The sequence below is a fragment of the Acanthochromis polyacanthus genome, chromosome 15, assembly GCF_021347895.1.
Source record: "Acanthochromis polyacanthus isolate Apoly-LR-REF ecotype Palm Island chromosome 15, KAUST_Apoly_ChrSc, whole genome shotgun sequence".
Classification (NCBI taxonomy): domain Eukaryota; kingdom Metazoa; phylum Chordata; class Actinopteri; family Pomacentridae; genus Acanthochromis; species Acanthochromis polyacanthus.
Window position 1 is genome coordinate 30,907,825 of NC_067127.1, and position 27,206 is coordinate 30,935,030.

The 27,206-nt window shown below is 37.5% G+C and overlaps 1 protein-coding gene across 2 annotated transcripts in view; it reads right to left on the reverse strand.

The window, feature by feature from the left end:
* LOC110965743 (pro-neuregulin-3, membrane-bound isoform) overlaps positions 1-27,206 on the reverse strand; it is a 547,688-nt gene that overhangs the window by 204,440 nt on the left and 316,042 nt on the right. For both annotated transcript variants that reach the window (XM_051959594.1, XM_051959593.1), the window contains one exon: positions 1,915-2,044. In XM_051959594.1, coding sequence (XP_051815554.1) covers positions 1,915-2,044 — 130 coding nt within the window. The remainder of the gene's footprint in view (positions 1-1,914; positions 2,045-27,206) is intronic.

Genomic DNA, 27,206 nt, shown 5'->3' on the forward strand with positions numbered 1-27,206 from the left:
AAAGCAGGTCGGGTGGAAGTCCCGAGGTTAGGGTTTGGAAGAAGTTGTTCTGGGACTTAATTAGTAAAAAGGAGAAGTGCCCATGAGCTCTAGTCTCAAATCTGGGACAGCCACAGCTCCCACACACAGAAAACTGCAATACTGATACACAAAGATGAGAAAATCCTTCCATTAAGTAAATCAAATGAAGCCGCTGCCAGCTCCATCCATCTCTGCAGCATAAATCGACTTGATGGAAAGATCCAAAAACTTTATGGCTGCTCCTTTGCGGTGGACGGCAGCTGTCAGCTCGGATTCACAGCAGTTATAGTTATTGATCTGTGTGCTCGGTATCTTCCAAACAATCCGGCTGTGCACGTTAAATCATTAAAACGTGCCACTCTCAGTGCAGCCGTTGGGCCACAAGGAGGTGATGGAGGAACACAGGAGGAGTTAATTAGCTGCTGTCCAGGAATTACAGGAGTTTTGGTTGAAACTGAATGTACAGAACAAAAGATGAGAAGAGGATTCTGAAACATTCAGCAACATCTGGCAGATTTGTGGAAGATGCACTGTAAAAACAGACACTTATTAAAACTGCCTATAATTGTTATGTTGTTGTTGTTGTTGTTGTTGTTTTTTACAATTCACTGTTATTTTAGAGACTTTCATTGTTTTGTTAATTTGCAGAAAATAAGTAGTAAAACTATCAACTTAATAATGACTAAAAAAGTAAAGTATTTTTTAATAAATCATTTTATATAAAGACTTAATTTATGTTAATCATAAAATAATCAGTCAAAAAATAAAATAAAATTAATATGTTTTTTAAATTGCAGCTTTTTCTGTAAAATATTTGAATGTAAAAATATTTTTTGCTGCATTTAAATCAGCAAAAAATATTGCTTTGCCATTACTTGAAAAAAGCCAAATCCTTTTTCAAAAGCTCTAATTTACAGATTTTCTCAGTTTCATTCAATTACAGGGCACCAAGTAAAATTGCAGAAAGAATTAATTATTGAAATAAAGTATTAATTTACACGTTACCGTAAAACAGGGGCCCAAACTGTAAAAAAATGAAATAAAAATCTACATGACAAATCATTTAAATTTTATTTGTCAGATTTAATTGAAAAGTGACATTATTGTTTTAATGTATTTTAATCAGCAAAAAAAATGCTGTTATTTGATTATCTTCATTGTGGTGAGTTAAACTAAATAAAAACACATTTAAAAGAAGCTGTACATATTATTATTATTATTATTATTATTAATAATAATAATGATTTTTATAATAAAATAATATTAATTATGATTATTATTATATTTTTGAAGAAGAATTTGTTCTTTCTGTATGTTTGTGAGTTGAAAATTGCACATTTTAACTGTATTTAAATCAGCTAAAATGTGATTGTTTTGCAGATTATTAATATACACAGTATACAGGATTCCATTTTTTAAAACATATTTTTTCAGGCACCATTGCTGTCATTTTCACCTTTTTAAAAAATATGATGAAGAGAAAAGATTTGGTAGCCCCATCTACAGTAATATTCTATCAGTGGTAAATTCTTTACTATCATCTGTCCTTTTACAACGGCGCAATCTTGTTCTATTATACGGTGCAATCTCTTTTTAAAGCAGAGTTCCAAACATCTTTTCTGTTCTATTCTAATCTAATCTGCACACAAAATATATAATGCATGACTGAGCAAATGCATTCATGTACCAACGACAGAAGAAGAAGGCATGTACAGTCGACTATGTGCTCACAAAATGTACATGTGCAAGAAGTGAATAATATGGAGGGTTTAACCCAAAGTGTCTCATCAGAAGCAGCGTATAGAAAGCAGACGATGATCCAGAGCAGGTTTCAGAGGAACAAAGCAGCAGAGAGGAGAGAGGAGGAGGCATTTAAAGAATACGATCACTTACTTGCAGTGCTTGTGAGGCCCGCTGAGCGTCTCGATGACAAAGCATTCACCGCCGTTCAGGCAGTAGGCCAAGTCCTTCTCATGACAGGGTTTAAAATGCTCCGAGTGCAGCGGAGGGACGGTCGGAGAAGCTGCAGAACAAAGAAACAAAGTCTTGTGAGTCCAAAATCAACCATTAATATTCATATATATGCTCAGATTTACATTCTGTGCATCCTCTGGCTTCATCACAATTATCTTCACTTCAGGAATGGGGAAATAAATCAGTGTTTGAACCCAAACTGCTGCAGGAAAACTCACCTAATACATATTTTTTTAATTTATTTGTTCTTGGTTTTGCTGTGTATTGTCTTTAACTCATGCTAAATTACAGATTTCATGTGGTAAAATTACAGAAAAAAGTACTAATTTACATGTTGATTGTGCATAAAAATATATATTTAAAAACATATAAATAAAACCTGTACTTTCATAAATGGCACTTTTTTCTTTGACCACATTTTACTGTAAAATACACAGTTTTTAATGTATTCAAATCAGTAAAGAAAATATAATTTCACTAATATTTTTTTGATTTCCTTGTTTTGTTAAATTGCACATTTTATAATCATTATTTTTTTTAAAGATATCAATTTACACCCCCGTCAAAAGTTTTACGACACTTTCTCATTCAAAAAATTAGAACCTGTCTCAAAACTTTTGACAGGGGGTGTACATGTTGATTTCCCTTGTTTAGTTAAATTCCTGGTGATATCTAGTTTTAAAAAAAAAGTTAAGTATTTAAACTTCAACTTTTCAACCCACATTGCTGCAGGTAAAGTATTAAAATGTTTCTTTGTTTGGTTGTTTTGATGTGTTCTCTCTTTTACTTTAAATGACAAACTTTATCCAGTAAAATGACAGAAAAAAGTACTAATTTACATGTTAACTGCATGAAAAAAAGAAACATATTTTAATATCCACATATTTCAAAAATGATACTTTTTCTTTTTCTGCAAAATTTAAAATCATAATTTTATCAATATGTTATTTGACCCTCCTGCTTTGTTAAATTACAGGTAATATTTAGTAAAATTACACAAAACATTATCAATCTGCATTTTTAGAAATAGTAAAATGATCTTTTACAACATGAACACAATCAATTTTTACTAATAATTGAATCAAATACAAATACCATTATTTGAAAGAGATTTGTTGTTATTTTGACATTTTATTTACATTGTTATTTGTGTTTGTTATATTATTTTATTTTTTCTGGCATTTGCAGAAAAAAGTATTATAATGTATACACTGACTGTATGAAAAAATATATTCAAAAGATATAAATAAAAACTAAATGTACATCAAAAATGTATATTTTCATAAATGGTATAAAATAATAATAATAATTATTGTTGCTGTTGTTGTTGTTGTTGTTGTTATTATTATTATTATAGTTATTTTATGTATGTATGATTATATATAGTTATTTTACCATGTTGTTAGTATTACTACTTACTATATTTGTTGTAATATTTTATATTTTTATGGCACAATTGTTCCCAGATTTGTACTTTTTTCCAGTTTTTTTTATAAACAGTGTGGGTTAGTCCATTCATTTAAAGCGATATTCATTAAATTTATATTATTTTATCGTAGTTGCAAGTCAAAGTCTTCACAATAATCTGTGCAATCTTGGTTTTTTTTTTTTTTTACGTAGTGCATTCTCTTTTCAGCACAGTTTTTGTAGTGACAGTCTTTTCACATCACAGCTCTGCTAATAAAACCAGCGTATCAACTCAAATTGCTGCAGGAAAACAGTTTTTGCAGCTACTCATGCTCCACCCAGAAAACCACAACAGGAGCGCTGCACATGTTGGATAATACCAACACACTATTGTTTGTTTAGGCTCTGCAATGTCACCAGAAAAAAAAAGATGGATGGAGGACGGGTAATAATCTGTCCTGCTGTGATTAATACTTGGCGGTCACTGTAGTGCTGTTGGAGAGCTCGACTTCTCCCGGTGATTTATCACAACATGCATGGCTGATGGCGGATGGTGCACGCTTCTGAAGGGGATCTGCATCAACTTACATTAAATGGATGAGCCTATAATTGAAATTAATAAATGAAGTTGCATGTGAAGCTGTAAAAATGGCGGAGAAAAAAAAGCGATTTAATTAATGCATTAAGATGGGTTTTGCTGCTCGTTGAGGATAACGCAGAAAGAAAATAAAAGATAAATGTTGAGTTTTTCTGGGGAGGAATCAGATCTGCTCCACAGATAATGTACTTATTAATATCACAAGCAGACTGCTGACTGTTTCCTTTGTGCTTACAAATGAAAAATGAGTCTGCTAAGGGCTCTCATTAGCCCAACCTCGGCAGTGTTTTTTCTTTTTATTATTATTGTTATAGACGAACAGTGATGAGCCAGAACTTTACGCTCCGGTGACTAAGAATCGGTTTTACTCTCAGGATGCTGTTATTTCCACCACGTACTGATCATTGTATTAGGCAACTCTTTAATGGTGTGTGGGAGATACATCCGAATGAAGTGGAGATCTCTCAATCCGCACACAGAGGGAGATTAATAGGGGGAGGCTGAGGTATTTAAACGTGACCTCGGATCCCTTAATCAGCACCACGAGTCACTGAGGGTTCAGCTACGACATGCCGGGCTCTGGGGAGTTTCCACAACCTTTGGTAATTAGCCGGTGAGGGGCTGTTTTCAATGTCAAAGATGAAGGCTGGTCAGGAACTGAGTGAGCATGAAACCAAGGTTTTGTTTGATGGAGGCATCAGCAGGATGGACTTTAATAGGTCCCATTCTGTGTCCCTTTAAGCAAAAATAATCAATGTGACTTTTAATTATGCAGCTCAAAACATGACAAAGATGCTTCATTACACCATGACCGTATAACTCCTGGTCTGTAGTGTCTGTAGCTTTAAATGTAGCTGAGGTGCTGCTGGCCCCGCCCCCTTCAGGAAGAAGACTCTCTCTGCATCTGTGAATTAGTGTGTGACAGCAGGACTGTCTATCTTCCAGCTTTCTCTCTGAGGATCATTTCACATGTAAATATCTCTGAATTTGCAGCGCGGTTGTTGTTTTTAATTCTTGCTTTTGATGAGTTTGTCGGACGATGTTATGAAATGAGCATTTTGGTTAATCTAGCAGCAGCTTGCAAATGAAGCAACCGCTGGTCAGCATGAGTTTCAGCCATTGTTTCAGCCTCGTTCTGCTTTCTGACAACAGAAACAATCATCTATAAATAAGAGCAGCTTTATTATAGTTCAGCCGTATTATAATGCAGTTTGAGCACAGAGAGCAGGAGAGAAGCTAACAGATGCAAACATGAAAACACGGTAACCCTCCAAGTCCTAGTTTACTGGTTTAAATTAAAGTTTACATCATCTCTGCATGTCCCTTAATGTGACAGTTTATACAGAGCTCTGACCGTCAAAGACAATGTCAGCCACATTAGCTACACAGTGTGCTAACACCAAGGATTCTCCTCAGTATTTCCGTCACTTCCTCAGATGCTGTCAGTGCATGAAGAATGTTGTGTTCACTCTCGCAGCCAACAGCAGAACATTTGTTGAGTTTTGAGACATTTTTAGAGTTTAGCGGAAGCAGTTGTAGTGAAAAACAAATAAACCTGGTGGACTGAGAAGCAGCTGCTCATCCTTATTGGTTCATCTGGAAGTAGTGAAGGGGCAGAGTATACAAATATTCAAGCTGACAGCCAGTGGCTACTCAGTTTGGGCATAGAGATTGAACGGAATTCTGACTGTAAAGTGGGAATGCATTCACGTTAAGAGAATTTTAAAGGTTGTGTAAGCAGTTATTTGTCGACTTAATTCCTGATTCTGTCATTGAAAACTGACTACTGTTACAGGGAAACCAGTGATTGTACTTCTCATGTGATGCTCTTCTCAGCCTGTTGAAAGCATTGCTGTAATATCTTGGTAATATCCAAGATTAGTCTAGCCAAGTTTGAGCCTAAAATCTTTGCAAACTCAGGACATCTCTAACCCTCCAGTGAGGAATTATTCCTCTTACGATGACCTTGAGCTGGACAGTGAAGCCCTCACCTTCTCCAGAAACACAATGTAAACTCTACAGAGGTTTGATAGGAGCCGATGAGTTACAAGACAGAGTCATTCTGTATGCCCTCTACCAGTATTATACACGTTCAGGCACTTTCAATATCCATACAGTTGACAGTTTTTTTGTTAGAAAAGCATGCTTTTGACAATTTGAAATTCTAATGAGACCAAAAACTGTCATGTTTTGTCAAGAAAACAGTACCTACATTAAGCAAATCCACATAATGGCGAGGGAAGTATGTGCTAGCAGCATGCTGCATGCAGAGAAGCTATTTAAAAGTGTTAAGGGTCCTACAGTAGACTGATAGACTGAAATTAGAATTTTGGAGCATGTTTTCACTCACAAAATGGAATCAGAATCATTTGAAATCACTGGTGTTTATGTAGAATAGAATAGAATAGAAAAGAATAGAATAGAATAGAATAGAATAGAATAGAATAGAATAGAACAGAATCACTTTATTCTCCATACATATTTTATGTATGAAAATAAATTATCTTCTGCAGCCAGTTACTTACATTTAATACAAATATTTAATAGCTAACCACAATCTCCACCACATAGCCAAACATCAGATGCCAAGAATGGTTACTTATTATTCCGCCAAGGAATGCGGCAGAGTTATGTGACGATTGGTGTGCGTCTGTCTGTCTGTCTGTCTGTCAGCAACATTACTTAAAAAATGGACTGACAGATTTGAGTGAAATTTTCAGGGAAGGTCAGAAATGACATAAGGACCAAGTGATTAGATTTTGACAGCTTTTAGTATGGATCCACCGATTTTTTAAAGATTTCTGTATCATTGTGAGATAGCGGCAAAGCATCACTGTAACTATGACAACAATACATAATGTACACATGCATAACACACAGCGATGCTCCAAAGGTCATTTTTTATTAAAGATTTCAGCCGTTGGAAATGATATGACTGAGCAGCCTTGGAGGAGTGTCTCTGAATGCTTTTCTTGTTTTGAAAATGTTGCATAGTTATTTAAATTTTCTGCATGCAAGGTTGAAATTTGATATAGCTGCAGCAACACAGGATTTTCAGATTCAGCTTAACATAATGAAAATACAAGAATGTTGAAGCGCCAGCCCCTTGATAAAGCTTCACTTCACAACAAGATTTTAATTCAATTTAAAGAAGGCACTTCGTTCTACAGCTACAAGAAATGGAGAAGAAACTCCTAACAGTCAGCTACGTCCACACATTCTGCTCCAACAAAAGGCCAGGACCTCAAAGCTCTCGCTGCTGCACTTCTTGCGCTGCAGCACAACCAGATTTAGTGAAAACATAAAAGATGTCCCTGCAGACATGATTTCATGCTTGGACTGCGCGGCGCTGTTTTGTTCGTCCTGGCGATAAGTGACAGAGGCGCCGTTTGTCGTCGTCTCTCTTTGTTTTGCGTTGACAGAGTTGTCAAAATGCGCCATGGCTTGTTTGGCTTTAAAACCCGTCACCTGTCAGCTCACTCTGAGACTCGGATCATTTATTTATTTATTTTTTTAAGGGAAAACAGGGGAAAAAAATCATTTGAGTCTGCTGAAAATATCACTGCAAGTTTAGAAATGCTGCTCACAGAAGGCAGGCGTCAATCACAGATGAAGAAAACAGTCCAAATTACTCAGCCAGGAGGACGATCGATATAGCAACACTCGAAACCTCTCCTTCCTTTCTTTTTTTTCCACCTTCGCATGGAGTTCGCAGACGTTAATGTCACTGTTAAGAATTTAATGACAAAAAGGTCAGTCGGAGGCCTTTCTGAACTTCGAAAAATGACACAGATGTCTTTCAGGAATCCGAATATGCCACGAGGATGAATCCAATCACCACCGGCAGCGGCTGATGCAGTATTCATGATTTAATTATTGCTCTTCCGTTTTGTAAATCCAGATCAGTCGAGGGAAAACCCGGGATGAATTCCAACACTTCAACCTGAAAGCAGAACCTCTCTCGACGACAAAATGGGTTTTCAGATTTCACCAAGTGTGTTTTGAGCAAAGCAGGATACTGATTGCAAAAGAAAAAGGAAAAAGGAGTCTAATTTACTAATGTAGATCAACCATTTAAGTCTACAACCTTGTTCTGATGAGCTGCATTGACATCATTTTGGTGTATGAACTTAATGTTTTGTGTAATTTAAAGTCGAATTTCTTCCTCCGTGAGTTGATTTCAAACTAAATTCAAGTGTTATTGCATCTTAACATGTTTGAACAATTTAAGGCAGTTAAGACTTGTAATTTAAAGCATCTTTAGGATCTTGTAGAGGAAAAGTAAATTCCACGAACTGACATCAGTTTGTTGGTTGAACAGAATTTCATTTAAAGTTTTTATAATTCAAAAATGTTGATGCAAACTGTTACAGTATTGTTTTGTCGAGCCTACGCATTTTTTTTTTTGTAGATTTTAAACGTTTAAGGTTAGAAAAAATGTCTCAATCACATCTTCAATCCTGTGTTTTGTGTCCTGCCAAAACACAAACATAATATTGCACATTACGGCTTGCAAATTTGAAACTTATGATTTTTACAACTAAAAATCTCAAAAGACGGTTGATATTTCAATGCAAGGTGACTATTTGGTTGTTTTCAGACTGAAATGCTGCTTGGAGTGTTATTAAGTCGAAAGTGTTAAGAGCAAATTGGGTACTACCACCGTTGTATACTTTTAACTATTATTATACTATACAAATGTATGACTTCCAGTGAATATATTGGTAGAAGGATGCTGAGTTTCCCACTGCCAGGCAGGAGGCCTAGAGGAAGACCAAAGAGGAGGTTTATGGATGTGGTTAAAGAGGACATGAAGGTAGTTGGTGTGAGAGAAGAGGATGCAGCAGACAGGGTTAGATGGAGGCAATTGATTCACTGTGGCGACTCCTGAAGGGAAAAGCCGAAAGGAAAAGAAGAAGAAGAAACTTTTATTCTCTAAAAGCATGTTGTCTTTAAAAATCACCAAAAAGGGATCATTTATCAGAGCCAGAAACTGCAAAAACAGAAAGACTCATCGGATTTTCTACTTTCTGACATTTCTTAATCTGCTCGTCTGTGATGTATTGTTCCATCTGGAATCTTAGACAAATCTAAGCTTAAAATTGAGCTTTTTCATCCAAAACAGTGGATTCTAAATGTGTGATTTTTAAAAGATTGTCAAACATACTGTTTTAAAAAACAAAAACAAAAAAATCCAGGCTTCTTGGTGAAACTTTGAAACTAATTGTGACTCAACTTCAATCAGAAATAAAATGACCAAAATTCAAGAACTTTTCAGTTGAACTGCGGGCAGTGTTTCCACAAGAAGAGTCAGCACTTGTAGAAGAAAAAAACATTAAACAAGAAAAGCACTCAGAGAGCGCAATACTCCGCCAAGGCTGCTCAGTCGTATGATTTCAGATGGATGAAATCTTTGATAAAAAAAATGACCTTGCGCTAAGCACAGGCATGTTATCCATGTGTATGTTATGTACGGATACAGAATTGCATGACCTAAATATGTAGTGGGTGGCGGGAATTGATGGGATTCAGAAACACCCCCACAATTTCCTTGTGACATTTCCGACTTATAGGTTCTGATAAGTCCGCAGCGGTAGAGTTGTAGTAGGATCACAGTCATGTGATCGCCAGCAGGCAGCGGACATAGCGTTCACTTGTCGTAGTTACAGTGACGCCGTGCCGCTATCTCCCAAAGATATAGAAATGTTTAACAAATCCATGGATCCAGGCTATAAGCCACAATAATCCCAAAATCAAATAATTTGGTCCTTGTGTCATTTTTGACCTGAGCTAAAAATTTCATCCAAATCTATTGGTCTGTTTTTGAGTAATGCTGTGAACAGACAGACAGACAGACAGACAAACACACGCCGATTATCACATGACTCTGCCGCATTCCTTGGTGGAGTAGTAAAATCTTTATGGCATAAAGAGTCCTATTCTTTGTTTATTTATTCCAGTATTGTAACAATGCTCAGACAAAAAAACAAAAAAACAATCTGGAATCAACATGAACTGTATTTTTCCATGTTTTAGTACAATGAAAGTAATCTGTTTTTTTTTTCATGATTTTATAGCATTCTAACTGCTCTACAGCGTAGAAGACATTTCTGAGTTCTCTCTCCTTCTTAATGGTTGTCCTATTTCCAATGAGCTGCAGGACTTTAGATTGCAGTGAAAATTGTGACAGGAGCATAAAATGCCCAGAAACTGCTCAGATATCAGAGGACTAAATCTCGATTTTCATGTTAAAGGTTAATTGTTTTGTCATTCCGTCACTGTGATAAGTCACTCAAATACATCTTTTTTACTTCCTCCAATAAAAGCCTTCAGGAATCTGGTCTGTTTTACTTTAATAAACAGGTCAAATATTTGAACGTAATCTAACAGAGGTCACTTTCAGAATATTACAGCTCCTCACATCTGCTTCTTATCCATTTTAGAAACCATGACAAAAGTAAAGTCTACACTTAGTTTAAATTCTTCCTCTCAGTTTGCATTAATAAAATAATAGACTTCTGCAAAGACGTTTTCTCAGATTTCATTTGTGACTCCGTTTCACATTAATTTCTATTGTAGAAATTACATATCCGTGTCATATTGGACTATGATTATACCTTCCTTTGTTTCATATCCAAGTTAAATGGAGCTACAAACTAAAGAAAAATGGCTTTTGATAGCTAAATTTCCCCCCTATGCTGTTGTATTTTTTTACAGCGAATATGAATAAATTAATCTTTAAATATGCTCTGGGCAGAAAATGCAGTTGGTCTTCTAAATTGAGAAGGCTTCTGCAGTCGAGACAAAAGAGAACGTCTCAGAAAGAAAACACACATCTTTTTTTTTTCCTTTCCTATGCTGGCTTTGCAGATCTTTTCGAAATTAATTAAAGTCCAGTTCAGCAAAATGTGCTTAAAACACTGTTCAAGTCATATTTCATCAACAAAACACTGATGAGGCGATCACAGAAGAAGCATGCTGAAGTAGTACACAAGTTGCATTAATGAAAAATCTTCCTCTGTTTCTTCTTTTACATGCACGTGTGCATTAGCATTATTATGTTTAATGTATTAGCGTCCTTCCTAGATGACATTTCTGCAGGCAAGCAGCTATGCTAACTGCTAGCTACGGTCTGTGGCAGGCAGCTACTTCAGTTCTGCTAGAAATCGATCGACCCTGAGAGCAGGAATGAAGAATAAAAGCTACAAACACGAAAAGGACACTGTGTTTTCTGGTACAGAAACAGGGGTTGTTAGGTGAGTCAGCTGCTGGTTTACTAACAGAGAAAAGAGCTGCTTCTGGCGGTAAAAGTACCAGAAATGAAAACCAAAGAGTTCTGTTTGTGCTTTCTCATTTCTAGGAAACACTTTGGATGTATCTGAAAATAATCTGTTCATTCTAGGAACTAATGCAGGAAGCTTTCCAGCAAAGTAAAACTCTCAGACTGTACTTGGCACTATTTATTTCTGCTCTTATTTAATTCAGTCATATCAGATTGATTATGACTGACATTTTGGTGCTACATTCATAATATACTGTTCATAATTTCCAAAATTTAGCAGTGAAATTCACTTTCTAAAGTCTGTTTGTTCTGTGATACATCACTCTGCTTCCATTAAACATATTATACAAGATATTATTCATAATTCTAATATTTTTGTGTCATAACTGTTTGATTTGTCTTGTACCTGTTATATTTTGAAAAAAGCTGCATACAGAAAAGATATATTACATAAAAAATGTGTCTTTACATTAGAATATACATCTTAACACTATAAAATACATCATAAAGCTGTAAAATATATCTTACCACTGTAAAATACAGCTTCATGATATAAAAAAACGTCTCAACATTACAAAAAAAACATCTTAACACTATAAAAAATGTCTCAGCACTATAAAAAAGTCTCAACATTACAAAAACACTATAAAATACATCATAAAGCTGTAAAATATGTCTTACCACTGTAAAATACATCTTTATGCTATAAAATATGTCTTAACACAAGAATATTATAAAATGCATCCTAACATTCTATAAAAGTATTACCACTATAGAATACATCTAAATACTATGAAAAATCTTAAGCATATTTTAAAAAAAGCTCTAAACACTAAAAAAGGCTGCAACGTGCTAAAACACATCTTAACATGGTAAAAAAAAAAAGTACATCATAATATACATCGTAATGCTACAAAATATGCCTTAAAGGCATTAGAGGAGATTTAATTTCCTACGACTTTGAACGTAGCATGCGCATGCGCACATACAACCTCTCCCTCATCCCCCTCTAACCTCCCCCCTCTTAACATTTACGAAGAAACGCCCCCCTCCAGAAACTTGCGTAGCACTCGTGAAGTTGTCTTTTACTGCTGGGTCCCCCTGGATCTTTATCTGCCATTATGTAAAAAAAGATGAGCAAAACAAGTCGCCAGCTAACTACGAAGCTATACCAAAGCAACACATACAGAAAACACGTAAGTCCAAGGCGTACGTAATCTATGTAACTAGGACTGAGCCGGAAAATTTTTGATTGACAGGAAAGGGAGCAAACCAAACGCCTCGGTCCGAGCGCATTGATTGGCTGATGTTTTTCAGGTCCTGCCATGTCCACAGTTATTTTTTTAAATGTTTTACTCTTTTAGAGACCATACATAAAAGTCCACTAAAGGTCAGTATATTCATTTTACGTGAATCAGACAAATTAAACAAAAAAAAAAACATCCTCCATAATGCCTTTAACCACATAAAATGTGTCTAAATGCTATAAAATACACTACATAAATGTCTTGGCACTATAACAAAAATGTCTCATTACAAAAACTCTTAATTTATCTAAAATCCATCTTTACATTATAAAATAAGATAATCCTTTATTACTGCCCATGTCAAGGGAAGTTTCCCGTGTTCCAGCAGCATACATCTTAATGCCATAAAAACGTATCAACACTATAAAGTACATCTTCATGCTATATAAAGTCTTAATATAAACAAGCTCTTAATTCTAAATAAAACATTGCAATGCCTTAAAATACACCTTAACACTATAAAATATGTCAAAATAAATGTTAACACTGAAAAAACATTAACACTGTAAAATGCATCGTAATGCTATAAAATAGATCTTAACACTATAGAATACATTTTAACACTTTAAATTACATCTTAACAACATTAAACAACCTTCAGAAATCTGTGGAAATGCCAAAAAAGTTGCAGTCTAATTTTTAAATGAACATTTTAAGGATATTTAAGTTTCTCATTATGTTCTTAGGTGTATGAAAATCAACTAGGAGGATGTTGTCGGGGCACAAAGTTTCAAATTAACATTCAAGGATGTTGATGAATCCTCAGACGGCAGTTAGTTATTTAAAGACGTTGCTGTGATGTGAAATATGGAGAGAAAAAAAAGAATATTTTCCCCTCAGTGTTCTGAGAATGTTGCTGAGGCAATGAAACATCTGCAAAATATTTTAACAATATTAGTGTGTAAATGAGCTAACATTGTCTTCAGAAAACATTATTCTAGCTTTAAAGAGAACATTATTGGGAAAAATAAGCTTCCCACTGAAAATATTACCAGAACTCTGCAGAAATTTCTCTGAAGAATTCTCTCTGGGAGGGAAACGATTTATCTGAAATCACCCAACGTGAAACATCTTTGTGTGCTACAAACTTTGGTAAATTGCTCGCTGTGATGGCATTTCAGAGTCCATGCTCCATGAGTTTTCCCATTCACTTTCCACAAAATGAGTCTACCAACAACCGGGAATGAAAATAAAAAGAAATAATACAAAATCTGATTGGAAATTTCAATTCGCGGTTTGAAAATTGTCTCTGAAGCAGATTTTTTCAGAGAATGTTGATGCTTTGCATTTAAAAACACACAAGCTCATTTATTTATTTAACGCTTGAAGACTTTTTGACAGTATTTGGATTATTTTCGCTGTACTGTACCTCGAAAACACTGCAGTAGAAATATTTATTTAGTGCCGCTGTTCCGAAAAATCACTCTGCTTTAGAGGGAGATGGAAACACTATGTGGGCCTGTTTTAAAATTATACCGATTCTCACACTTGGTTGGAATCCAGAATATCTGCCTCTGGTTATTTCACATGCAGAGTGTCTTTTAAACTTGAAAATAGTTGAAGAAATGGAACAGAAGCTGAAGCTGCTTCATCCCTACAGTCACTACTTCATGGCTGAGGACATTCTGCTGGTTAAATGTTTCGTCAGAGCAGCAGTTTTACGATTTTTAACGTTCAAACTGATATTTAGAGTGTAATCTGAGTATTTATTTGATATAAACAAATTGCAATTTTGCTCTTGTTGTATATGTGTGGAGTGCAGCATGGTGAAAGCAGGAACTCTAATGAGCCAGGAATGTTTGTGCTCTTTCATCCAGGTGCTTATTTGTGATTTCTCCATGGATATACAGAAGAAGTGCAGCGTCAAAGTCTGCAAAAATCTCCGTCTACCATCCTTCATTGTGATGATTATCCCCAGTGGTTCTGCAGCTACCACCCACAGAAGAAACTGCAGGTTTTAGTGGAAGAACGTGAAGCTTCCAAGACTGATCAAGTCAGGAATGATCCAAGAGGAGGTTCATTCTTTACCCCAAACATGAATTCTGAGTCATCTGAGGTAGAACATTCAGCCCACATACCCTAAACTGGGCCAAGATTCATGAAAACAGAGCAAAAAAAAAAACGTATTTTAGCCCTTTTACATGGGCTTCCAGGATGTTTTATGACATATTTTCCTTCATATTATCTTTAAGGGTCTTAATAGTGTCTCTCCTTCCTATATTTTTGATTTTTAGTATCACATGAACATGGACTTTTAGGTACCACGTGAACCAGTACACGTTCTGGAATCCTTAACAAAAGTCTTCAGCCAGGCATTTAAAGCGGACTAAAAGTGTTCATAAGGAATATCGTTCATAAATCTGGTCGGCGAGTCTCTTAAGTCTCTCTGAAGAACATCGCGCACTTTTCTGTTTCCTGCTGATACTTTTTCTGCGTGTGTGTGTGTGTATTTTAAGACATGTTTTTCTAGTTATGTTTATCCATATATTTTTTGCACAGCTTACACTACCATTCAAAAGTTTGGGGTCACTTAGAAATGTGCTCATTTTTAAAAGAAAAGCAGTTTTTTTTCCCAACAAAGACAACACTAAGTTAATCAAAATACAGTCTAGACATTGTTGACGTGGTACATGAGTATTCAGATGGAAACGGCTGATTTTAAATGGAATATCTCCATAGAGGAACACAGAGGAACATTTCCAGCAACCATCACTCCTGTGTTCTAATGCTACATTGTGTTAGCTAATCATGTTGAAAGGCTGATGATTAGAAAACTCTTGTGTAATCGTGTTTCCACATGAATCAAAGAGTAAGTTTTCATTGAAAATGTAAAATTGTCTGCATGACCCCCAAACTTTGTACTTCTTGGTTATCCTCGATCAACTAACTTAAATAAAGGTACATTTGTACTAATATATCAGGTTTAAAGGGTTTCCTCTTCAACTCAGTTGCTTCCAAGTTCAAAAATAAGGATTTTTCTGTTTAAAACAACTGCAACAACTATAAATGCATACAATCATATGCACACCTGTAATAGTAAGATTCACTGGAGGGAAATGAACACTTTCGTTGTCAGGATGTCTTATAATTACATTGACAAGCTTGATAATGAATTCAGGAGATGGTTATTAGTGCAAACTGGATGGTGTGGGTTTGTAAATGAGCAAAATTGATTAATCACACAGATAACAAGCTGGTAAGTGTGAGATCTGTTCCAGATATTCCTTGAAATATCAGTATATTATAATAGCAGATGCAACAGCACCTGTTTTTTTTGACTGTTGAAAATACTAAAAATACTTCCAATCATCTCCCATTTATACTCGCGTTTGTTTATCCTCAATCAATTAACCCAAAAAAAGATACATTTGTCCTGTTATATCAGGTTTAAGGATCAAAAATATGTTTTTTTTTGTTAAAAACAGCAGCAACAACAACTATAAACTCATAAAATGAAATATGAATCTTTAGTAGTAAGATTCAGTGGAGGGAAATGAACAGTTGTATGGAGCACGACTCCGGGTTTACAGCCTGAACAGAGGAACAACTACAAACCCCGAAGCTTCACATTTACAGGATTCTGTACGCTTTTATCACAGCTGCCAGTTACATACTTCTGGGTCATTTCACTACGTTTGGAGGCTCCCTAATCAAAAAAGACTTTTCAAACACACCACAGGCATGCTCGGCAAACAATCCCTCAGTAAAGAAAGGTCAGAAAACACATATTTCTTCTCTGCCAGTCAATCTTGTTTCATCCCTTCTTCTTTCTTCACTCACTGCTTCAGCATCTTTTTCTGTCCATGTTCCCATCTGTAGCAGAGCACTTAAACAGCGGGGTCAGCGACAATTTAGTGTCTTTTTTTTTTTTTTTTTTTACAAAACAAGGGCACCAATTTCTATTCCCTCCCAGCAAAGACAAACAAATGCAAATATGTGATGCAACATATTCGTCTTATACATCTGAAGGAAGTGTGTGTGAAGGACGGCGGACACACTTCTGAGGAAACAACGCTCCCAGAAGTGCAGCGGCTTCTGAAGACGTTAGAGATACTGCTGAGCCAACTCACCGGCTTTCGCTAACACTTGTGCAACAGTTACGCTGTGTTTTATCAGCTTCCATTATCCCAGAATTGTCAGAGCGAGTTACTGAGTCTGTTTGATCCCCAGTATTAAGAAAAAAAGAAGCTCGGTTTTAGAAAAAAGCCCTGAGACAAGATAACATCGTATGTAAGGTTTAGATTTAAGCGTTTGGCTTCACGAGGAAACAACAATTACTCATTTCAATGCTTATATTGATTATTATTGGTTGTAATGATGCATTCTTGCAGTAAACAAACAGAAATATGATTCAAATTATGACAACTGAGTGAGAAATGGGGGAAATCAGCAGAGGAGAAGCCAGAAGTCAGAGTTTCCTGTCAGAGAGCTGCCAATCAGCTGACAAAAAGTAAAGATATGAAATCTGTGCATTCGCTGACAGGGAGTCGAAAGGTGTGTTCACACCTGGACCAGGCTGTGAGGTTTGGGAACAGCACAAAAAATGTGCAAGAATGCAAAAAAAAAAAAAAAAAAAATAGGATTAGCATTTACCCTTAAAATCAAACACACCCATGATGATGCATGAACAGCTGGTGTAGTGCAGCAGCGCTTCTAATATTTAAAAGTAGTCAGAAATCACAGTGGTTATTCTCCAGATGCCATTTTAAAAGATAATTTCCTAAACAAATTAGAAGGATAGCTTAAATCGAATGCTTCCTAACCACACGAGACAGAAGAAAAACACAGCTACTATTTCATGTTCATTATGTAAATCAGGACAAATAAGACTCAAATCACACACAAACACAAGCATATCTCAAAAACAACGACTAGTTAAATCTAATTGATCTAAATTCAAAATGAGAAACAGGACAAACAAGCTCAAATTAAAATCGAAAGGTCCTTAATCATGTATAACTTATAAATATCTGTAAGGGAGATTTTCTAAACTGACTTGGATTCAGCACTGGTTCTGTGTTATCACCGGATTCACACAGGGAGTGTCGGCCAGATCACCACTTAAAGCTGCTGTCCGGAGTTTCCGTTTGTTTTCAATTTATGTATCATTGTTTAACAAAGCTTAAATGTGTTAGTCTAGTTCGATACTATAATATAAAGTTAGTATAACACGATATGAAAATTTATTCCTGAGCTCCGCCTTCCTCTCATAGACCCCCATGTTATTCCAAAAAGCGCCGGTCGCTGCCGACCAATCAAGTTCAAGCTTCAGCTTTGTCATGCTGTCAATCAACGGTTACGCGCACTGCAAGCAAGCCCATGCAGAGGTGGGCGACGCACTACGCAACCGCGCGCACATTTGTTTTGCTTGTGGAGGAGACAGCATCAGGGATCAGCAACTTCCAGAAAAGTTACCAATCCCACGGCTTGTCAGGCCAAGAGACTGCAGGACGTTTTTTGGCTCGGGGTGCTCGCGTCGCTCCCCGACCACGGCCTCCATAGCCCGCCTGACGGCTTCGTTTAGATGCCCGACCTCTGGAGGAAGATGTTGGGGCGTCTGGGACATACTCTTCGTCAGAGGAGTCATGCAATTCTGAACTCTAGATAGAAATAAATAAACAATGTAACACATATACACGCGTAAATGCACTAAGTTTGATAAACAACGTCATCGAGAGGGATACACGAGTGTAATCACATATTGAAACTTTACTCGTTCGTCCTAGCAGATTCATGTTATTTTGGTATTAGGACAAGTTAGACTCAATACAGCATTCTAACGTAATTCCTTTATTATTTACTAAATGTACTAAATGTAGAAGAGGGGAAAACAGCCAAACAGGCAAGATGCTGCAGCACTCCGGGCACTCCTGTCAGGTACTGCGCGCGTGCACAAATAAAGGGACGAAATCAGAGGGAGGGTGGGACCAACAGTGTTTTGGGAGACGCTGCGATTCAAACTCCAGACAGCAGCTTTAAGGCCAGGTTTCTCCAGAGTATGAATAAAAGGCACATTTACTTACTGGAACTTTAGTAGTAGTTGTGGTTTTCTACAATAATAATAATAATAATGAACACATATTAATGGTTCATACCTAAATACATAAACAAGAAACAGAAATGTAAACTAAAGCTCTACAAACTTATCCACAATCATCGTCGAACACACATACTGCCGCTATTCGGCATATATTAACAAACAATTTCCTCTTTGGCCTTTCAAAATAAAATATCCTTAATATATATATATATATATATATATATATATATATATATATATATATACAGAGACATACTCTTATTGTGTAATCGGGAGTACCGCGGATGCGCTCAGCGCAGCAGCAACTTGACGCTCCAACATCAGACGGCGAAAATACACTTCTTCCAATTACAAGCATAACTTAACGAAGGCACAGTGTTCGAATCAGTGAATAAACACAGAAAGTGAACCTGACACTACCATTAGCTAGACACAACATCACATATATCACTCAGACAATACTTACTTTACATGCACGCACAACCACGTCTGACCTGCCGGCTGCTCTCTCATGCATCACTCACTCCTCTATCACGCAGCATACAATCACATGACGTCACTCATCACACACGTTTCAAATGGGCAATGCCCTGCCCTTTAAAGGCTATTTGAAATAAACGTAACATAGTGTGAACATGAATGAACTTTGGGGCCTTTTCTACAATATCAGTTGTAGAAATAAATCATTTCACTGAATTTGTTTGTTTTAGTGCATTTCACTGGATTTTTTGAGGTGCTGGTGAGTCTAACAGAGGTTAATCTGATGGCAATAAGGAAGGTCCAAGAAAGAAAGTCATTTCAGGTTGAGAAATTTGATCTCAGAATCATTGCGGTGACACAAAAAGCACACGTACCAGCTGTCAAACTCAGTCTACCTGCATTCTGGTAACTTGTGGTTGTCAGGATGTCTTATATTTACATTGACAGGCTTGATGATGATTCCATGAAACGGTTATAGTGCAAACTGGATGCTGCAGGTTTGCAAATGAGCAAAACTGGTTAATCAGATAGATGACAAAAGATGAAAAAATATTTAAAAAAAAAAAATTCCAATCAGCTCCCATTTGTTTTTTTATTTATTTAGTTTTGGTTATCCTCAAGTTACTAACATTAAAAAGGTAAATGTATGCTGCTATATCAGGTTTAAGTATATTCCTCTCTTAACCACTTTGCTTCCAGGATCAAAAATAAGGACTTTTTTGTTAAAAAGACCGGCAACAACAACAACTCTGAACACATACAATCAAATATGAATCAAATATGAATCAAATTTTCCTTCATAAGGAAAATGAACAGCTTGGCTGTCACTATGTCTTATATTTACATTGACATGCTTGATGACGAGTCCAGGAGACACTTATTAACGCAAACTGGATGGTGTGGGTTTGTAAATGAGCAAAGCTGATTAATTAGACAGATATCAGACTTTAAAGTGTGAGCCCTGTTGTGTACGTTACTTAAAATAGCTGCATAGATTATGCTACAATGTGTAACAGTAGCTGTTGACATCATATTTGAACACACAAGTAGGTACAATAAAGTTAGATAACTGTAAAAGTTCATTCTAGGCTTAAATAAACAGAACCATACCTGTTACTAAATGCTGTCTACACAAAAGCAGGTGTTGCCTGCCATCGTTTGCTTGCTAACAACCAAAGACACCTTAGTTGTGGAGATGTTTTGCAACTTGGAAACCTTTAGAACCAACTTGTTTGCTCTCGCATGTTACAGAACTTGCAGACTAGAGCTTCACCACTTTTAGGTATGGTTTAAAGCTTGTGTCCGGAGTTTCCGTTTGTTTTCAATTTATGTATCATTGTTTAACAAAGCTTAAATGTGTTAGTCTAGTTCGATACTATAATATAATGTTAGTATATGAAAATTTATTCTTGAGCTCCGCCTTCCTCTCATAGACCCCCATGTTATTCCAAAAAGCGCCGGTCGCTGCCGACCAATCAAGTTCGAGCTTCAGCTTTGTCATGCTGTCAGTCAACGGTTACACGCACAGCAAGCAAGCCCATGCAGAGGTGGGCGAGCTACGCACTACGCAACCGAGCGCACATTTGTTTTGCTTGTGGAGGAGAGAGCATCAGGGATCAGCAACTTCCAGAAAAGTTACCAATCCCACGGCTTGTCAGGCCAAGAGACTGCAGGACGTTTTTTGGCTCGGGGTGCTCGCGTCGCTCCCCGACCACGGCCTCCATAGCCCGCCTGACGGCTTCGTTTAGATGCCCGACCTCTGGAGGAAGATGTTGGGGCGTCTGGGACATACTCTTCGTCAGAGGAGTCATGCAATTCTGAACTCTAGATAGAAATAAATAAACAATGTAACACATATACACGCGTAAATGCACTAAGTTTGATAAACAACGTCATCGAGAGGGATACACGAGTTTAATCACAGTGTGCGCCAATGACGTCGGACCATCGGTCAAATCCGATTTGTGTACCAAAACTTACTACATTACCGGTCTCATGTCCGGTGTTATTTTTTTCCTGTAAATCACCCTAAAGTCGCCGAGAATCACCAAGGGATAATGCAACATCGGGGGAGAGCAATTTTGTATGGTGACGTTATGTCACATGATCACGTCATGATTCCCGGTGCGCACAGAGTGATTTCCGGTTACAAGTACACAGGGATGGGATCAGCAAGTTCTGATTCCAGCGGAAAGTCGTTGGCGGGGGGTGGGGGGAAGGGGCTGATGTGTGCGGCGACGGCGGCGCAGCGACTTCCAATTGCTGGGCCGTTTACAATCGAACGACAGCTTGTTAACGTCGTTAGCAAGCTATCGTTAACGTCGTTACCATCTCGCGGGAGTATCAACGACAATAAAGTGTTCAAACTTGAAATGAAATCCGCGGATCCGCGGAAAATTCCCATCCCTGAGTACAAATTCAAGTTTCTGCAGGAGCGTGTGAAAGTAGCGCCAAAACGAAGCGGAGAGCTGTTTTTCTGGTCAAATTGGACGTGTATGGTGAGTAATTCAATGGTAAAAGTGGATGGTGGTATGGTACAATGGTGTGGGAGGGTGTAGTGACGGTGACAGTGCATGTAGATGGTAATTTACCAGGTGAATAATGAGAGAGGGTGGATGCTGAGCTAGATTTGGCTGTTGCTATGAGAGTATGGTAGATTATTTCATGGATTATGGTATGCAAGGGTTGATGGTGGGATGGTAGAATGCTGTGGGAGGGTGTAGTGATGGTGACAGTGCATGTAGATGGTAATTTACCAGGTGTATAATGAGAGAGGGTGGATGCTGAGTTAGATTTGGCTGTTGCTATGAGAGTATGGTAGGTTATTTCATACCATAATCCATGGTATGGTATGCATAAAATATTCGGTCCAGTAAAAACTGTTTCGGTCCAGTAAAAAAATTACTGTTTACTGGTCCACGGTCCAGTAATAAATTGTGCCCATTCGCGCAGACTGTAATCACATATTGAAACTTTACTCGTTCGTCCTAGCAGATTCATGTTATTTTGGTATTAGGACAAGTTAGACTCAATACAGCATTCTAACGTAATTCCTTTATTATTTACTAAATGTACTAAATGTAGAAGAGTGGAAAACAGCAAAACAGGCAAGATGCTGCAGCACTCCGGGCACTCCTCTCATGTACTGCGCATGTGCACAAATAAAGGGGCGAAATCAGAGGGAGGGAGGGACCAACAGTGTTTTGGGAGACGCTGCGATTCAAACTCCGGACAGCAGCTTTAAGAGTGCAAAACTGGATATTTGGCCAGCATCAGTGAAATTAACTGCTTTTTTCCAACCTGAAGCTTGAACATTTGGAGAGACAAAAGGAGACTTGTCTCAACCAGATTTATCTAACCAGGTTTATCTTGCCCTGTTTCTGGGACTCATCCAGCAGTTTCTTGTGGATCTGAAACTTCTTCACATCCAGCTGATTCTTGCTCAAAAACTACTCTTTGCTTTGAAGAAAAGTTGACCAAAAGCTGCAAAGTTGTTCCTAAAACTGCTGTTGTCCTGCATGCTTCCTTTGTTAGCTGCTCACAGGTGTGTCTGATTTATGACATCACTTCTTGCCTTCATTTCCTGTCCAGGTAGAGAAAAAAAGGGCTCTGTCTGTTTTTCTGTTTCCTTTCTGCTACACTCCGTGTGGCTAAATGCTAAAACAGTCGGAGTGGAGCCTCCAGCTGTGACTTTAACATTCACTGAGGAACTTTCTGTTGTTTTTGTGTCTGCAGATCGTTCATTCAGCTAAATGGACTGTTTTAGAATTCAGGAAAAATAAGAGAAGAAGATGACTGTAGGACTGTGCTGGTAATTCTGTGTGTAAGACGATGCAGCTGCTGGATTTATGCAGCTTAATATTTTTTGTGAATGTCCGCTGGGGTTTGTTGTGGGTCATTTTGTTCGACTGTTTCCTTCTCCAGTTAATCCTACCGAGACTACAGCTTCTTCTTCTGTTCAGATTACATTCTTGCGGACTTACTTTGGTTCATTTTTACACACGCCGCTCGAATGAAATTAAGTAACAGCACTTTTTTTCTTTCTGGAGTATAATTTCTATCCCGTGCATACAGCTTATCATCAGCCTCGCTGTGACACCGACGCTCATCCTCAAATTCAATTTCTCGTTGCTGTTCCTGTAGCTTGGCTGTGATCTGCGGAGGTGTGAGGATATCATTATTGCACAGCACGATCCAATAAAGATAACAGCAAAAAAACCTCTCGTCTCTGCCGCTCACCCTCAGCTCTTCTACGGCACCTGTCCAATACATACCCGGCGAGTCATCTGCACCCATATCAAGGCTCTTTTTAAGATAAGAGCGCCAGCCTGTGATGCGATGTGTCTCTTTAAAAATGGCTTTGAATGGCTCATCGCAGATTCCTTTGATTGGATTTAATGCGTCTTGTGCGGCAGCCAAACACAAAATTTGAGGGAATATTCTGCCAGCTGCGAGGTAAAGTTTGAAGAAGAAGTAAATTTAACGCCTGAATCTGCACATTTCTTTACATCTGTGCATGTTTGCACCTGGGAATCTGGATTTCTGTGCAGACTCCTGGCAGCAGAGATGCACAAACAGGGAAACTGTACTTCAGAAGTTTACATTTTTGAGTTACTGAAATGTGAAGACAACAAAGCTGATGTTTTCCATTTTTGTTCAAGTTCTCTAGTTTGCAGAGCTGCAAAGTTTAAAACTAAACTGGAAAATTGTTATAAAAACTGCTAGATAATATAAAATATTACACAATTCCAAATATGATTAAAAATCGCTATAAATAACGATAGAAATTGACATTTCTTACATGTAAAACAGCTCCATTTTTAATCTGTTACTTTTTTTGAACATTATATACATTTATGGGTATTTTTTTTCCAAACAACGAGAAATTAATTCAGTTTTGCCAGAATTTATAACATCAACAAGCTTTATTTTCTATTTTTAATGCATTATTAGAAACATATATTGTCTGTCTGATCAAAAAAAATTGCAAATTTTAATATGTAGCAGCATCATTCTGCTGCAGAATAGTACTAATGTGGCACTCCCTGCATTGCAGATACTTGGCCTGGCGTGGTCTGGCACAGATAGATGTGTGTGAACAGACCGCTGCGCTTCGACTGTACGGCCAAACAAAAACAAAATGGCAGTGTGTCAAGATAGCACTGTGGTCAACAACGGGCTAATCATGGAAATCTGATACTACCTGCTTCCCGTGCACGCACATAAACGCACTCCAGCGGCTCGTTTTAAGCACACCTGCTCTGAGCAGATAGGCCCAACACCGTCGCTAATCTGCCCGAGTGTCAGTCAGCCCTGACTGGCCCATAAAGTCGCCCCACTCCATCCTGCTCGCCGCTCTGATAGCATTCACAGGACACCTCCAGGCTTCGCCAAATAAATGGCGCTAAGTATCAGGCCTCGTCCCGTCCTCTGGCCATCTGGCTGTGTAGTGGAGAAATTCATTACTCTCCAGGTGATAGCTCTGGATAGGCTCTGCATCCCTGCGAGTTCCATTCTGACGCCAGAGATTAGAATCACAAACTGGCTGCTAATGTGAATGCTGAAACCGCTGCCGTTGCTACTGCTCATACCAATGCTTCCACTGCTGCTGCGGTTATTATCACATCTCTACTATTTCTGCCACTGCTGCAGCAACAACTGTTTCTTAGTGCTGCTTTACGGGGTCATATGAAGCTTATCAAATCAGTTCAGGTTTGGCTTTCAACAAATTTAGATACAATAAGATAATTACCAAAAATGTGCTGAATATTCTGCTCCTCTGCTAAAAGTTTGCAAGATTTCAGAGTATAAAAGGACACAGATTTATTCTTTTAAGGTGCAAAAACACTGATTCTACATCAAAGTGGACATTGTTTTTTGTATCATTTCTAACCGATAAGTCCTGATAAGTCCACAGCAGTCGATTTGTAGTAGGATCACAATCATGTGATCATCAGCAGGCAGCTGATGTAGTGTTTACTAGTAGTCAAGGTTCCACCTATCTCGCAGTGATACTATACAGAAGTGTTTGACAAATCTGAGAATCTAGACTATAAGCCGCTTCACTGCAAAAGTCGAATCATTTGGTCTTTTTGTCATTTCTAACGTTCCCTGAAAATTTTTATCTAAATCCTTTCGTCCGTTTTTGAGTAATGTTGCAGACAAACTAACGCTGATGGTCACATAACTCTGCTACATTCCTTGGCAGAATAATGACACGCATGCACTCCAGTATCCATACTTAAGTACCATATCGTATGAAAAAAATTTCACATGCAATGTAACATATCGAAAATACCTGGATGTTCTTCTACATCTGCAATTTACAGCATGTGCTTTCGGCCATTTTAGCCCACCATCACGGTGCGTCATGCAACTGTAAACAAGCTTAAGCTGGCAGAAGTGCTCAGATGACAGCTCATTTAGCCAAGTTTCAGATGCAATATTATGACAAATTAGCATGTCCCAACTGTATGTACGAAACCACAGCCTTTAAATGTGCACAACACCAACATTTCAACACTACTGTGCCTTCATCAGAATCAAAGTCGACAAAGATTTGAGGCAAATATTCAGGCAAAACCATGTGAATGACCGACATTCGAGTTGAACAGTTTCAAATCTGTTGGACGGTAAATCACATATCATTTATATTGTATGCAAGAAAAAGGTCTCATGTCCTGAAAGATTGGAAGAGTAAAATGTCAAATGCAAAATATTGAAAATACCTGGATGTTTTATTACATTTGGTCAGATTTTGCAAATGTTTTTCTGGCCATTTTTACCCACAATCCTCTGCATAGTTACATTACAGTGTCTTGCACTAGTAGAAACAAGCTCGAGCCGCTAAGTGTACAGAGACAAGAGACAACTCAATTAACGAAGTAATTTGTCCCAATTGTTTGTATTCTGCATGCAACAGTACATATTTGAAGTAAAAAGAAACTAATTTGAAATGCAGCCCATATCAGAAACATGAGCTTCTCTTAAGTTTACAAAGACAGAAGTACAAAAAAGTATCAGAACAAACAAATCTGTCAAAGGTGACACCCAGAGGAAACACGACAGATCAATGAATTCATTAAGTCACGCCGTCGTGTCGGAGACAAAGCAAACGGATAAAAGGTGCACGCAAAGCTATAAATATCTGTCAAGTGCGACAGCTCAGAGGAAACATGACAAATTCAGGTGTCTTCATTAATGTTAAAAGCCTTCAAGATCAGGTTGTTTCTTTTCTCTGCAACTTAAACGACGCTGCAGAGCTTCGGTTTGCATAATGTCAGGAAAAGGCATGTTCAAGTTCTGCACTCTGATGAATCTTTAAAGCTCTTTTTCTTTGTCCGACATACAGCAGAACACAGAAGCATTTCAACATGTGTACAACACGTGTGCTGCTGCGGCTGATGCAGTATTTCGTGGGGTATTTTTGCCAGTGAATGTTTGATGAGTTTTGTGCACAGTGAAGGAAGCCTGAAACAATGTACGAATGTGACACGGGAGTGTTTCAAGGTTACAAAAGACTGCAAGATTTGCAAGAAGAGTTTGATAGAATTGAGAAAAAGCGCAGAAAATTAGTAGTTGTTTTCCTCTAATTGCAATTTTAGTTATTCAGTGCCTTCCCTTTGCCTGTTATTTGTCTTTAATTCCAGACTTTTTGACTAAACTTTCCGTAAAGTGCTTCAGAAGTAAAGGTTACTGATTTCTTTCCTTAATTATAATTTCACACCTTTTTCTTTGGAGTGTTTGTTAAGAGACGATGATGAACTCGTCAGAGGGGGAGATGGAGAAACCTGATCTTTGGGACTGAATTCAGGTCAAGAGACTTTCAGCATCACTTGATCATGCAGATCAAGGTACTTTAAAATCACACTGCATTGTGAGATTGTATCTGCATCAGCTGTCCAAAAATAATTCCTCTTTTCTGTTGAATGTATGATTATATGAAGATTTGAAGCTTTTCTTTATCATATGTGGTGGTACACTGAAACATAACAGGCAGCATTTACTGTTTACTGGCATTTTGGACGGGAAAAAAAAAGCTTTTCCTCATCATACATAACAGCTAAGTGAATATTTTTGGATTTTTTCCACCACAAA